Raw genomic sequence first — 14,017 nt, 5'->3', positions numbered from 1 at the left:
TACTTTTGATGGGAATGTAAATTGGTACACTCACTATGGAAGTTCCATAGGAGACTAAGAACAGAGCTACCATATTCTTCAGCATTTCCACTTCTGGCCATCAATCCAGAGAAAACCATGATTTGAAAATATACATGCACCCTAATGTTCATTGCAGCACTATTTACAATAGCCAAGGTATGGAAGTAACTTAAATGTCCATTGACAGATAACTGGATAAATAAGATGTTGTATAAATATATACAATGGAATATTGCTCAGCCATAAAAAGGAACAAAATAATGCCATATGCAGCAACATGGATGGAACTAGAGATTATTATATTAAGTGAAGTCAGACAGAGAAAGACAAATATCATATCACTTATATGTGGAATCTAAAAAGTAAATGGTACAAATGAACTTATTTACAAAACAGAACCAAACTAACAGACTTCAAATACAAACTTTTGGTTACCAAAGTGGAAATGTGTGGGGAGAAATAAATTAGGAACTTGGGATTAACATATACACACTACTATATTATAAAATAGATAACCAACAGGGACCTACTGTGAAGCACAGTGAACTCTACTCAATAATCTCTAATAACCTATATAGGAAAAGAATCTGAGAAAGAATGGGTATATGTATATGTATAACTTAATCACTTTGCTGTACATCTGAAATTAACACAACTTTTTAAATCAACTATGCCCCAATACAAAATAAAAATTAGTTTGGGAAAAAACAGTGCCAATATGACTGACTTGACAGTTAATGATTTCACTGCTTCCATATTCCACAATTATGGTTAAATAGTTATTTAATTCAGTAACTCCCATTTAACTTCTTTATGTTTGCTTTTAAAAATTTTAATAACATTTATTGTTTTCTTTCTAATTTTACAAACAATACATTTTCATTGAAGACAACAAGTGTACATAGAAGCAAACGGCAAAAACAAATTATAATCCCCATGCCCCTCAGAGACAAACATCATTAGCATTTTGATGCATATCCTCCCAGTGTCTACATACTTTTTTTTTTTGAATTGAGGTATAATAGACTTACATTATGTTAGTTTCAGATGTACAACATATTGATTTGATGTTTCAATACATTAAAAAAAAATCACCTTGATATGTCTAGTTACCATCAGTCACCATACAAAGGTATTAAAATATAATTGAATATATTTCCCATGCTATACATTTCATTCTATGATTCATTTATTTTGTAATGGAATTTTGTACCTTGAATCTCCCTCACCTATTTCACTCATCCCTCCACCAGTTTGTTCTCTGGTAACCAGCAATTTGTTCTCTGTATCTATATGTCTGCTCTGGTTTTTCTAGTTTTTATTTATTTATTTATTTTGGTTTGTTTGTTCATTTCTTTTGTTTTTAGATTCCACATATAAGTGAAATCATATGGTATATGTCTTTCTCTGTTTGACTTACTTAGCATAATACCCTCTAGGTGCATCAATGTTTTTGCAAATGGCAAGGTTTCATTCTTTTTTATGGTTTTCCATTGTACATATATACTTTATCTTCTTTATCTGTATATCTATAGATGAAGGCTTAGGTTGCTTCAATATCATGATTATTGTAAATAATGCTGCAATAAACATAAAGGTGCATATATCTTTTCAAATTAGTATTTTTTGTTTTCTTTAGAAAAATACCCAGAAGTGGAATTGTGGTTTTAATTTGTTTTTCCCTGATGATTAGTGATGTTGAGTATCTTTTCATGTGTCCATTGGCCACCTGTATGTCTTCTTGGGAAAAATATCTATTCAGGTCCTCTGACAATTTTTTTTTTAAATTGGATTGTTGTTTTTTTTGATGTTGAGTTCTATAAGTGCTTTGTATACTGTGAATATTAACCCTTATCAGATATATCATATGCAAATATCTTCTCCCATTCAGTAGATGGCCTTTTCATTTTGTTAATAGTTTTCTTCTCTATGCAAAATATTTTTAGTTTCACATAGCCCCATTTGTTTATTTTTGCTTTTGTTTCTCTTGCCTAAGGAGATATATCCAAAGTATATATATATTGCTAAGGCTAATGTCAAAGAGTATATTGCCTACAAACTCTTCTAGGAGTTTTATGCTTTCTGATCTTACACTTAGGTCTTTATCCATTTTGAGTTTATTTTGTATTTGGTGAGAGATAGTAGTTTACGTTGATTCTTTTGTATGGAGCTGTCCAGTTTTCCCAATGTCATTTATTGAAGAGGCTGTCTTTACTCCATAGTGTATTCTTGTCTCGTTTGCCATAGATCAATTGACCCTAGGTGCATGGGTTTATTTCTGGGCTACCTATTCTGTCCCATTGATTAATGTGTCTGTTTTTGTGCCAGTACCATAATGTTCTAAATACCATAGCTTTGTGGAATGGGTGGAAATCAGGGAGTGTGAAACCTCCTGCTTTGTTCTTCTTTCTCAAGATGGTTTTGGCTATTTGAGGTCCTTTGTGTTTCCATACAAATTTTAGAATAAATTATTTGTTCTGGTTCTGTGAAAAAAATGCCATTAGTATTTTGATAAAGATTGCATTGAATCTGTAGATGCCTTAGGTAAAATAGTCCTTATAACAATATTAATTCTTCCAGTCCTTGAATATATTTTTCCATTTGTTTGTGTCATCTTCAATTAATGTCTTACAGTGTTCCAAGTACAGGTCTTTTACCTTCTTGGTTAGATTTATTCTTAGGCATTTTATTTTTTCATGCAATTGTAAATGGGGTTGTTTTCTTAATTTCCCTTTCTGATACTTTGTTGTTAGTGTATAGAAATGTGACAAATTTTAGTACATTGATCTTATAACCTAGATCTTTACTGAATTCATTTAGTAGTTTTCATATTCTTTGTTGGTGTCTTTAGGATTGCCTCTGTATACTATCATGTCATCTGCAAAGAGTGACAGTTTTACTTCTTCCTTTCCAATTTGGATTCCTTATTTATTTTTCTTGTCTTATTGTTATGGCTAGAACTTCCAATACTGCGGTGAGAGAGGACATCCTTGTCTATTTCTTAATCTTACAGGAAATGCTTTCAGGTTTACACCATTCACTGTGATGTTAGTTGTAGTCTTGTCATATATGGCCCTTATTATGTTGAAGTATATTCCATCTATATTAACTTTGTTGAGAGTTTTTGTCATAAATTGTTGTTGAATTTTGTCAAAATCTTTTCTTGCATCGATTAAGATGATGATATGACTTTTTATTCTTCATTTTGTTAGTGTAGTGTATCATGTTGATTGATTTACAGATATTGAAAGCATTCTTGCATCCCTGGGATAGAGCCCACTTGATCATGGTGTATGATCCTTTCAATATACTGTTGAATTGGTTTGCTAATATTTTTTGACAGATTTTCCATCAATTTTCAGCAGTGATATTTGATTCTAATTTTCTTTTTTGTGGTGTCTTTGTCTGCTTTTTGTATCAGGGTGATATTGGCCTCATAGAGTGATTTCAAAGGCCTTCCTTTCTCTTCAGTTATTTTCTAATAGTTTGAAAAAGATAGTTGTTAACTCTTCTTTAAATATTTGAGAGAATTCACCTGTGAAGCCATCTGGTCCTAGACTTTTTTGTTGAAAGTTGTTTGATTACTGATTAAATTTTATTACTGGTATTAGGTCTGTTCATATTTTCTATTTCTTCCTAATTTGTCTGGGAGATTGTACATTTCTAGGAATTTATTCATTTTTTCCTAGGTTGTCTATTTTATTGGCATATAATTGTTCATAATGTTTTCTTATGAGTCTTTGTATCTCTGTGGTGTCAGTTGTAACTTCTCCCCTTTCCCTTCTGATTTTATTGATTTGGCTCTTCTCTCTTGCTTTCTTGATGAGTCTTGCTAACATTTATCAGTTTTGCTTATCTTTTCAAAGAACCAGTTCTTAATTTCGTTGATCTTTTTTATTTGTTTGTTTCTTATAAATTTATTTCTGCTCTGATCGTTATTATTTCTTTCCTTCTACTAACTTTGGGGTTTTTATTTTTATTCTAGTTCCTTTAGTGTACAGGTGGATTGTTAATTTAAAATTTTTCTTGAGGTAGGCCTGTATCACTACAAACTTCCCTCTTAGACCTGCTTTTGTTTCATCTCATAGATTTTGGACTATGTACTTCCATTTTCATGTGTCTTCAGGTATTATTTTTAATTTCCTCTGATTTCTTCAGTAACCCATCAGTTGTTTAGTACCACATTGTTTAAATTCCTCATGTTTGTGGTTTTTGCAGTTTTTTCCCTTTTAGTTTATCTGTAGTCTCAAACTCTTTTGGTCAGAAATGATGCTTGACATGATTTCAAACTTTAATTTTTTGAGATTTGTTTTGTGGCCTAGCATGTGATCTATCCTGGATAATGTTCCATATGCATTTGAAGAGAATGTGTATTATGCTACTTTTAGATGAAATTTTCTGTATCTATCTTTTAATACTATTTTGTGTAATGTGTTGTTTAAGGCCAGTGTTACTGATTTTCCATCTGGATGATCTGTCCATTGATGTAAGCAGGGTGTTATAGTCCCCTACTATTATTGAGTTACTGTCAATTTCTCCATTTATGTCTGTTTATATTTGTTTTATGTATTGAGGTGCTCTTATCTATGTTAGGAGCATATATATTTAAAACTGTTATATTTCCTTCATTGATTTATCTCTTGATCATTATATAATGTCCTTCTTTGTTTCTTGTTACAGTCTCTGCTATAAACTCTATTCTGTCTAAGTGTCTCCGTCCCTGCTTTCTTTTCATTTCCATTTGCATGTAATATCTTTTTCCATTCCTCATTTTCGGTCTGTGTGTGTCTTTAAATCTGAGGTAGGTCTCTTGTAGGCAGCATATATATGGGCCTTCTTTTTTATCCATTTACCCACTATATGTCTTCTAATTGGAACATTTAGTGCATTTACCTTTAAAGTAATTATTGTTAAGTATGCACTTATCACCATTTTGTTAATTGTTCTGGGGTTTTCTTTTGTAGTTCTTTTTTGTTCCTTTCTTCTTTTGATCTCTTCCCTTGTGATTTGATGACTATCTTTAGTGCTATATTTGGATTCCCTTCCTTTTTGTGTGTATCTGCTATCAATTTATGGAAAAACCCGAATGAATTTTTTGGCCAGCCAAATATATAGCAATACATGATTATTTTATGTTCAAGTGTATTTTAATAACCTTGCATTTTTACTCCTCCCCCTCCAAGTTTAATTTTTTTATCTCCTATTTTATATCTTTCTGGTTTGTGTATTCCTTAACTATTTATTGTGGATATAGATACTTTTACTTTTGCCTTTTAACCTTCCTTCTAGCTTTATAAGTGGTTGATCTATTACCTTTACAGTATATTTGCTTTTACCAATGAGATTTTTCCTTTTGCAATTTTCAGATTTTTAATTGTGACCTTTTCTTTTCTGCTTAGATAAGTCCCTTTAACATTTCTTATAAATCCAGTTAGTCATGCTGAACTCTTTCAGTTTTCTTGTATCTAAAACTCTTTATGCCTCCTTCAAATCTGAATGATAGCCTTGCTGGGTGGAGTATTCTTGGTTGTAGATTTTTTTCCTTTCATCACTTTGAATATATTGTGCCACTCCCTTCTGGCCTGCAAAGTTTCTGCTGAAAAGTCAGCTGATAGACTTATGGGAGGTCCCTTGTATGTAATTGGTTGCTTTTATCTTGTTGCTTTTAATATTCTCTCTTTATCTTTAATTCTTGCTATTTTAATTACAATGTCTTAGTGTGGCCCTCTTTGGCTTTATCTTCTTTGGGACTCTCTGTGCTTCTTAGACCTGGATGTCAGTTTCCTTTCCCAGGTTAGGGAAGTTTTCAATTATTATGTCTTCAAATAATTTATCTCACCCTTTCTTTCTCTATTCTCCTATGGGACCCCTACAATGTAAATATTAGTGTGCTTGATGCTGTCTCAGAGGTCTCAAACTATCTTCATTTTATAAAATTATTTTTCTTCTCTTTTCTCTTCTGTTAGGGTGATTCCTACTGCACTTTTCCAGTTTGCTGATCCATTCCTCTGTATCATTTAATCGATCATGATTCCTTCTACTGTATTTTTAAATTTAAATTACTGATTGTTCAGCTCTGTTTGGTACTTTATATTTTCTAATTCTGTTACACTTCTCACTGTGTTCATCCATTCTTCTCCTGAGTTCACTGAGCATCTTGATGATTATTACCTTGAACTCTTTATTGGGCAGATTGCTTATCTCCATTTTGTTAAATTTTTTTTCCTGAGGTTTTATTTTGTTCCTTCTTTGGTACATATTTCTCCGTCTCCTCATTTTGCCTATTCTCTGTATTTATATCCAGTGTTAGGCAATTTGGTTATATTTCCTGACTTTGGAGAAGTGGTCTCATGTAGGAGAGGTCCTATGGAGCCTACCAGCAGACTCCCTTCTGGTCACCAGAGCTATATGCTCTAGGAGTGCCCGCTATGTGGGCCGCATGGGCCTTTCTGTTGTGGCAGGACCAACTACTGTGGGAATGCTGGTAGGTGGGGCTGCATTCTGCCTGGTTGGCCACCAGGCTCTACTTCACATGGTGGTTGCTGGCTCACTGGTGGGTTAGACCAGTTCCCAGTACAGCTGGTTGCATGGGTTGGGGGTGTCCCTGGGCTGGTGCTGTCCTTCTGGTGGTCTAAGCCAGGTCCTGGGGCAGCTGGCTGTGGGGTCTGGGATGGTCCGGGATTGGTGCTGGTCCACTGGTTGGTGTGTAAGTCCCAGGCACTAATAGGATAGAAAGAAGACTCTAAAATGCTGCTTGCCAGCACCAGTGTCCTTGAGGTATAACAAGTTCCCAGGCACTGCCACCAGTGTCTGTGTCTCCAAGGTGGGTCCCAATTTCCTTCCGCCTCTCTGAGAAGCTCTCCAAAATCTGCAGATGGGTCTGATCTGGGATACTTTCAAATTACTGATTCTTCCCTGGGTCCTTTAGCATGTGAGATTTTGTGTGCACCCTTTAAAAGCAGAGTCTCTATTTCCTAAAGCCTTCCAACTCTCCCAATATGTCAGCCTTGCTGACCATCAAAGCCAGACATTTTGGAGGCTCATCTTCTTGCTGTAGGACCCCTTAGCTAGGGAGCCTAATGTGGGGCTTGGTCTCCCTTCCTCCTTGGGGAGAACCTCTGCATTTATTATTGTCCTCCTGTTTATAGGTTACCTACACAGAGGTGTGGGTCTTGACTATATTATGTCTCCACCCCTCCTACCCAACTTAACGCAGTTCCTTCTTCATAGGTTTAGTTGTGGAAAATTTTTCAGCTAGTCTTGAGGTTGTTCTTGTAGATAGTTGCTCTGTAAATGATTGTAATTTTGGTGTGCTCATGGCAAGAAGTAAGCTCAGGGTCTTCTTACTCCTCTGTCTTGGACACATTTCTCCCAAAGTAGGATTCTTATATCCATATGCAATGCAACAATATGTGAGTGTTGTTTGAAAATACACTTATTTTGGATTTTGTCCTATGTGTCAGATATGAACAACTGGATAAAAAGTACTCTTCTTCAAGAAAAAACAAACATTGCTTGAAAATTATCATAGTAAATAAACATCTTAAAAGGTAAAAGGAACCACATTTGTTGTAAAATAAATATCCAAGACATAATATGTTTTGATTCTCATCTATTATTACCCTTTGTATTCTTGTGTTCACATTGAATTTCAGCTCTACCTCATGCTAAAACAAACAAACAAAACCTGTAATTCATCATCTGAGATCTATGCCAAGTCAAATATGTTCAAACAAACACAGTAACACAGTGAGGTACTGCAGCAGAGCTGCTTTGTGGGTTTGTAAATAAGGTACATTTAACAATGAGCAGGAAGAATGCTCATGGATACAAATGTGACATAAAACACATAATGACTGGGATGCATTTAACATGTTGATACCCAGTTGATCTCAGACTTCAAAATGTGGCAGCTTGCCCCAATTCTACAAAACCTCTCAATCTTTTAGAGAGCTTTTTAAACCTTTTAAGTTGGATACACATTTCTTCAAGGAAAAACTAAATTCAGAGCCAGTGATTTGAATCCTTACTTTTAAAATAAATCTCCAATTCATTAAACACCATCTTTTAATAGTCTGCAAACATGATTTAGCTATTGCCTATCAAGTTTAGGCATTACATTACCAGTTAGTTTATCCAACTACCATCTATATTTTATATTTTCCACCTTTCACAAATGCAAAGGAAATAATCAAATGGTTCTCAGCTCTTCAAACAGCTGACAACACAAAGCATGCCAGATATAAATATTTACACCATCAAAAGTAAATGTTTCCAAAATTCCAAACTCCAAAGCATTTGAAAATTGATTTGGATCAGGTATACTTACTAGATTGAAAAAATATTTTTAAAACACATAACAAAAAAACACCAAAAGATAACATAACTTATGAATGATTTTTAACTCCAGCTATCTCTCATTCTCTTCTTTCCCAATAAATTTTAGAGAGAAGCTTTCCTGAATTAGTTTTTTTTTATTTCTTTCACATCAAGATTTTCCTCTAAGATGGTATGATGGAAAATGAAACTTGTATATTCACTGTTTGTGTTAGCTTGCTACCTTTTCCATCCCACTCCCTATGTACTTTTTACCTAATAATGTTTAAAATCCTTGTCATACTCTTACGAAAAAATCCAGTTCCTTAACATGGCCTCAGGATCTCGCCTCTGCCTTCTTCTTCCATCCTTATCTCCTCATCAACCCCTCATAGGTCTTTGTACTTCAGCCTTGCTGGCCATCTTTCAGGTAATTTCTGGAATTCAGGTACCACCCTTCCTTCTGCTTTGCGTGTGTTTACTTTTTTTCATTTCTCAGTTTGCCTAGAATACAGTTATGTCCTCCATCACACTCTTCAAAGAAAGAGTGATCGCATACTCAAAATTGCAATTTGCCCTTTTTATATACTGGTCAGTGAACCTATACATGCTCATGACTTGATTTGAATGATTCGACTTTTTAAAGAGAGGTATATGTAGAAGCCAAGTCAAGTTCCTTTTAGGGTTTGTAAAATAAAACTGCAATTGGAACAATAATTAAGGTAGGTGAGTTTTCTATATGATCAGAACAATAAATGTCATGAACGTATATAGGGCCTTTTTACAAACGTGCTTCCTAAGTCATATTTAAAACAGCACACAAACACTACTTAGCTAAATAGTCTCAATCACATGCAAGATCCTTTAAAACTTGCCTTGTGACCTAAGTCAAAGTCACTAACAAAATTTTGATAGGTCATTCGATTTTTCAGTGTGTGTGTGAAAATTATGTGATAAGAAAAAAATACAGTATATATGAAGGCAAAAAGATTACTTACAAACTTGTGGTAATTAAGGTGAACAGACTGCATAAGGGGAGTAGAAAGCAGAGCCCAAGGAGCCCAACCCCTGGAGAATCAGCCACCAGCAGTAGTGAAATTTATCCAAATTTTAACCCCAGTTTCTTGCACACAAATGATTTTCCATTCCTCTTGAGTTCACAACAGCTATATCAGGTTCAAACACAATCTTCTGTGTGTGTTTTTTCCACCTTCAACAATCTACTCAACAGTAAGGGTAGGTAAATATAGATAAACCAGAAAAAACAAAAAAAAAACCCAAAAATGCTAGATTCCAGTGATGAGGAAACCCCATGGACATTATGCTCTTCCACAAATTAAGGAGGAGCTCATCATGGGGGAAGGAAAGGGAAGAAGGGATGTTGATGTGAGAATCGGGAAGCATAGTTCAGCATTTCTGTGCAGGAGCTATGCTTCTTAGCCAGCAAGCCATAGTAAAATTAATTATTTTCTTATAAATCATCTAATGTGATTTTTGTTTGTTTTTCCTTCCAGGATGATAAATGTCTGAGTTTACTTTTGTTAAATTTTTTTTCACTTTGTTCAGGTTAAAAGAAGCCCCAGTAAAGAGGTTTCTGAGAGGAAGAATTTTCCCAGCATGATATGCAGGGGAGGCAATGTTGTTTTCTGACTTTCTTTCATGAGCTACCAAGGGATAGGACTTCAGGCAACATCCAGGGAATACAAAGAAGTAATTAGAAGCATGAGAGTTTGACTAGGTAGAGAGAAAAAGCACGATTTACACATAGTTATATTTGCTGGCAATAGGCCTGAGGTCTGTGATATTACTCCTGGGTAGAAAGACAAACTCATCACATAGATCAAGGACTGGAAGGCTGGCTTTCAGAATCAGCATCTCTCCCCCTCTTCAACTTCACGATGGAAGCAACATGGCTGCTTACCTTCCTGCCCCCAGTGTTGATGCGAAGGGGTGTCAGAAAGGGGTCGAAGATCATGTGACTAGTCTCTATATTGACTGGTGACTGCCGTTTCCCCACAGAGCAAAGATTCCAAGCTGAGTTCACCAATCCCCAGAAAGAAGGAACTAGAAACAGAAAGAAATTTTAGAATCAGGCTGGAGAAACAATGTAAAAAGAGCTATGGCACAAAAGTCATAAAATCAAAAAGAGCCATCCAATGTTTCCCACACATAGAGATTCTTGGGTGTCATTATGGTAGTTTCCTGGTCTGAATCTTGGTCAGTTTCTCTAACTCTTAGCTTCATGATGTCTTAAGATCAGATTTGTTATTTTTGACCCATTGATTCTGTGGCCTCTTTGATGGGTATAGCTAGCATTAATGACTTAATAAGAAGATGGCATAGTCCAGCCACATCATCTTTTCATATTGAGGTACACTAAATATATAGCAACTCCTGAGTTGATGCTCTGCTTTTCTGTTTGGCAGGAATGACATGGGAATCAACCTTGTTCTAGATAGAAAGTTTTATAATGTTTTCAAAGAAGTAGCATTCAACATATATAAGGTATTTATTCTGCTGAGGGAGTGAATTATTTTATGACCCCCAATCAATGCCAGACAGGAGCTTGGCAAGTTGACTTAATGTACCATCAGCTGAAGAATGTGTTCATTGATAAGCAGAAAAAGATGGCATTGAGTGCAGAGTGCAAATATCCAAAGGGAAATCATCCACTCATTTTCAGTGTCACATTAAAGAATCTATTAAAATAAATTTCTGGACAATTTCCAGTCCTATTTTCTTCTGTTTAAAAAAGTTAGCAGAGAAGTGGGGTAGATAACCTACTAATTTTACATCAGTGAAGATCAGCAACTATATCTTCAACATTTTCCTGCCCCCTCAGTATCTTTATTGAGGCTTTAGATACATGTGTCCTTTATATGCCTCTGAGATTGCATGATCATCATTCAATCATCCATCCACAGCATCTATCAGCAGTCCAGTGAGCTCCTGTTGCATGTCCAGCACTGGGTTATGTTGAATTTTGAAGAAGGCAGATGCATGTAAGAACAATTACCACACTGGGGGTGGGGTACAGTATGAGGTTAAGTCAAGTGTATATGAAACTCTAGGTGAGGGGCACCAAAGCCTGCAGCAGTGGAAGTGGAAACAGGGAGTGATCCCTACAGAAGATGAGCCTAACAATAAAGTCACAACCCTCTCAAATGTACGTGTCCTCTCAGGAACTCAAATTTAATACAACCTTTAATTTACAGCAGCCATTATTCCTTCCCATGTCATGGATGGAGAAAACTGAAGCAAGAGAGGTGTATGGCAAATACCTGCCAAAGATACTATGAAAGAGAGGAGTTTGGGGCTGGATGGTATGTCTAGTCCCATCTAAATTCAAAATTCTATAACCCTTTTAATTGTTATAGGAAATTATTGGGTAGAAGTGATAAAAACAAGTTCCTTAGAGTCTTAGAAGACTATTTCAACACCAAAATAAGGTGGGCTTCATTGTGAAATATGGCAAATAACTTAATTTGGTTTAACCCCTTGGCAATAAGCCTCTGGTAGATCCACCCCCTTTAATTAAAAAGTTTGAATTGACTTTCCAGCTATAACAGATTTTCAAAATGGCAGCAATGGCTAGGGTTACAGAGAGAGAAAGAGAAGGAGGAGGAGGGGAAGGGGAAGTAGATAGAAGAATGTGTACATGTGTTTCCTTGTCACTTTCATTTCCCATCATTATTTAAGCTATTTTATCTCTGCAAGTCACTTTATCTTTAGAAGGTACCATGACCTAGCAAAATTACAATATTTAAGGAAGCTCTTGCATTAAAAATGTATTTAAAAACATAAACTTCTATCATCTATAAAATGCTCTTTTAAAATCACTGACTTAATTTTATACTTATTCTTCAATCATTTCAAGTTTATTATAAAAATAAGTCCTCCATCAGTGCATGTTCTTACCTGTGATTTTCAGTGATGCACATAAACATGGCAGATGTGAGGATGCCAGGGATACAGTCATGGCACTGCCACAAATTAGCTGTGTGACCTTAGATAGCCATTTATTTCTTGGGCCTTGGTTGGTCTCTATGGCCTCTGTTGTAGGCTGAATGATGGCCCCCTCCAAAGATGTCCACATCCTAACCCCAGAACCTATGAATGTATTACCTTACATTGTAAAAGGTACTGGACATAAATTACTAAATTAAGGATCTTGAGATGAGTAGATTATCCTGGATTATCTGGGCCCAACATAATTACAAGGGTCTTTTTTATGAGAGAGGTGTAGAAGGATCACAGACATAGAGAAAAAATTTAAGGATGGAAAGAGAGGTCAGAGAGGACAGAAGATGCTGGCTTTGAAGATGGAGGAAGGGGACATGAGCTAAAGAATGCAGGTGGCCTCTACAACCTGGAAAAGGCAAAGCAACAGATTCTTCCCCTAGAGCCTCCAAAAGGAACACCAGCCTGCTGACACTGATCTTAACCCCATGAGACTCATTTTAGACTTCTCACCTCCAGAACTCTAAGATAATAAATTTGTGTTGTTTTAAGTCACTAAGTTGTTATTATTTGTCACAGCCACAATAAGAAATGAATACAGCCCCTTTTATCTTTAAAATCCTGTGAGACAAGAACCTCTTTGACAATCAGGCCATGTATGATGTCCTGGGGGACCTTCCCTGAAAGGCAGATTCATAATAAACATAGTAAGAGATGATACATATTGCATTTCATATACTCCCATGAAAATTATTAACAAAAATAATCAAATCCTATAAATGGATTGTCAGACTGCTATTATATGGCAACATGGGTGGGTAGATGTTTCTATGCTTTACAAATAAACTTCACACCCCAAAAGTACCCCCATAAAAACACAAACAGCAAAAATATTATGTGAACGTCTGATTTGCTTTTATTGGGCATGGCATTCTTTATGACAAATAGTTTCAGGGTTTTACATACCCACTTCACTATCGAGGCCTGTGTCTGGTTCTAACCACTTGCTTAGACAATTGAGGAATAACTGAGAAACACTCTTCCTTGCTAATCTGTGACCCTCATTAGCTCCACTCCTGAAGAGGTATCAAAGTTTATTCATCACTGGATTTCTCATTTTAAATCAGCCATAAATTAATAGTCTTTCAGAAATAGAAGCCACCTTAGTGGTCATCTAATCTAAATGAATAAAAAAATTAAGGCCATAAAGGCAGATAAAGCCCTCAACCCAAGGCCACACACCCAGGGAGAGGCAGGGAAGGACAGAGTAAGGACTGGTACCCAGGTCTCAAGACGCACAGTGCTCTAAATCCCTTCAACCCCAGCAGGCTTCATACATGAGCAGGTTATTAGAGTCAGAGTTTCAGAGTTAAATTGTTGTTATGGCCATGGAAGACTTTTGCTACCATTTCTCTTTTGGTAAATCAAGAGTAACATTAATGCTTAGTCTCCAGTTAAAATAAATTTCAAGTGCAAAGGTTTAAATCAAACTGCTTTAAATATCAATCATCCCAAATAAAGTTAGGATTTTTAAAAAGCCATTCAACTATAGCTGGGTAGAAACAAGGCTTCAATTCAGGCAAGATAAGATGTGTTTTTGTCTCATCTGCAGAGCCTCAAGGAGAGCTAATGAGGATGACTACTCATGAAGAGCTGGACTAGGCAAGGTTCTAGTCCAGATGAAAGAAGTCAATGCTCTTAGAATCATTTTTATGTGTTG

General features: G+C 35.7%; 1 protein-coding gene across 1 annotated transcript in view; it reads right to left on the bottom strand.

Moving 5' to 3' along the window:
* CA10 (carbonic anhydrase 10) overlaps nucleotides 1-14,017 on the bottom strand; it is a 615,882-nt gene that overhangs the window by 361,949 nt on the left and 239,916 nt on the right. Inside the window, exon 3 of the mRNA XM_065897262.1 lies at nucleotides 10,259-10,401. Within this exon, the coding sequence (XP_065753334.1) occupies nucleotides 10,259-10,401 (143 nt within the window). The remainder of the gene's footprint in view (nucleotides 1-10,258; nucleotides 10,402-14,017) is intronic.

This window comes from Phocoena phocoena, chromosome 19, assembly GCF_963924675.1.
Source record: "Phocoena phocoena chromosome 19, mPhoPho1.1, whole genome shotgun sequence".
Taxonomy (NCBI): Eukaryota; Metazoa; Chordata; class Mammalia; order Artiodactyla; family Phocoenidae; genus Phocoena; species Phocoena phocoena.
Note: the sequence above shows the minus strand (reverse complement) of the source record. Positions and strands in the feature narration are given on the sequence as shown.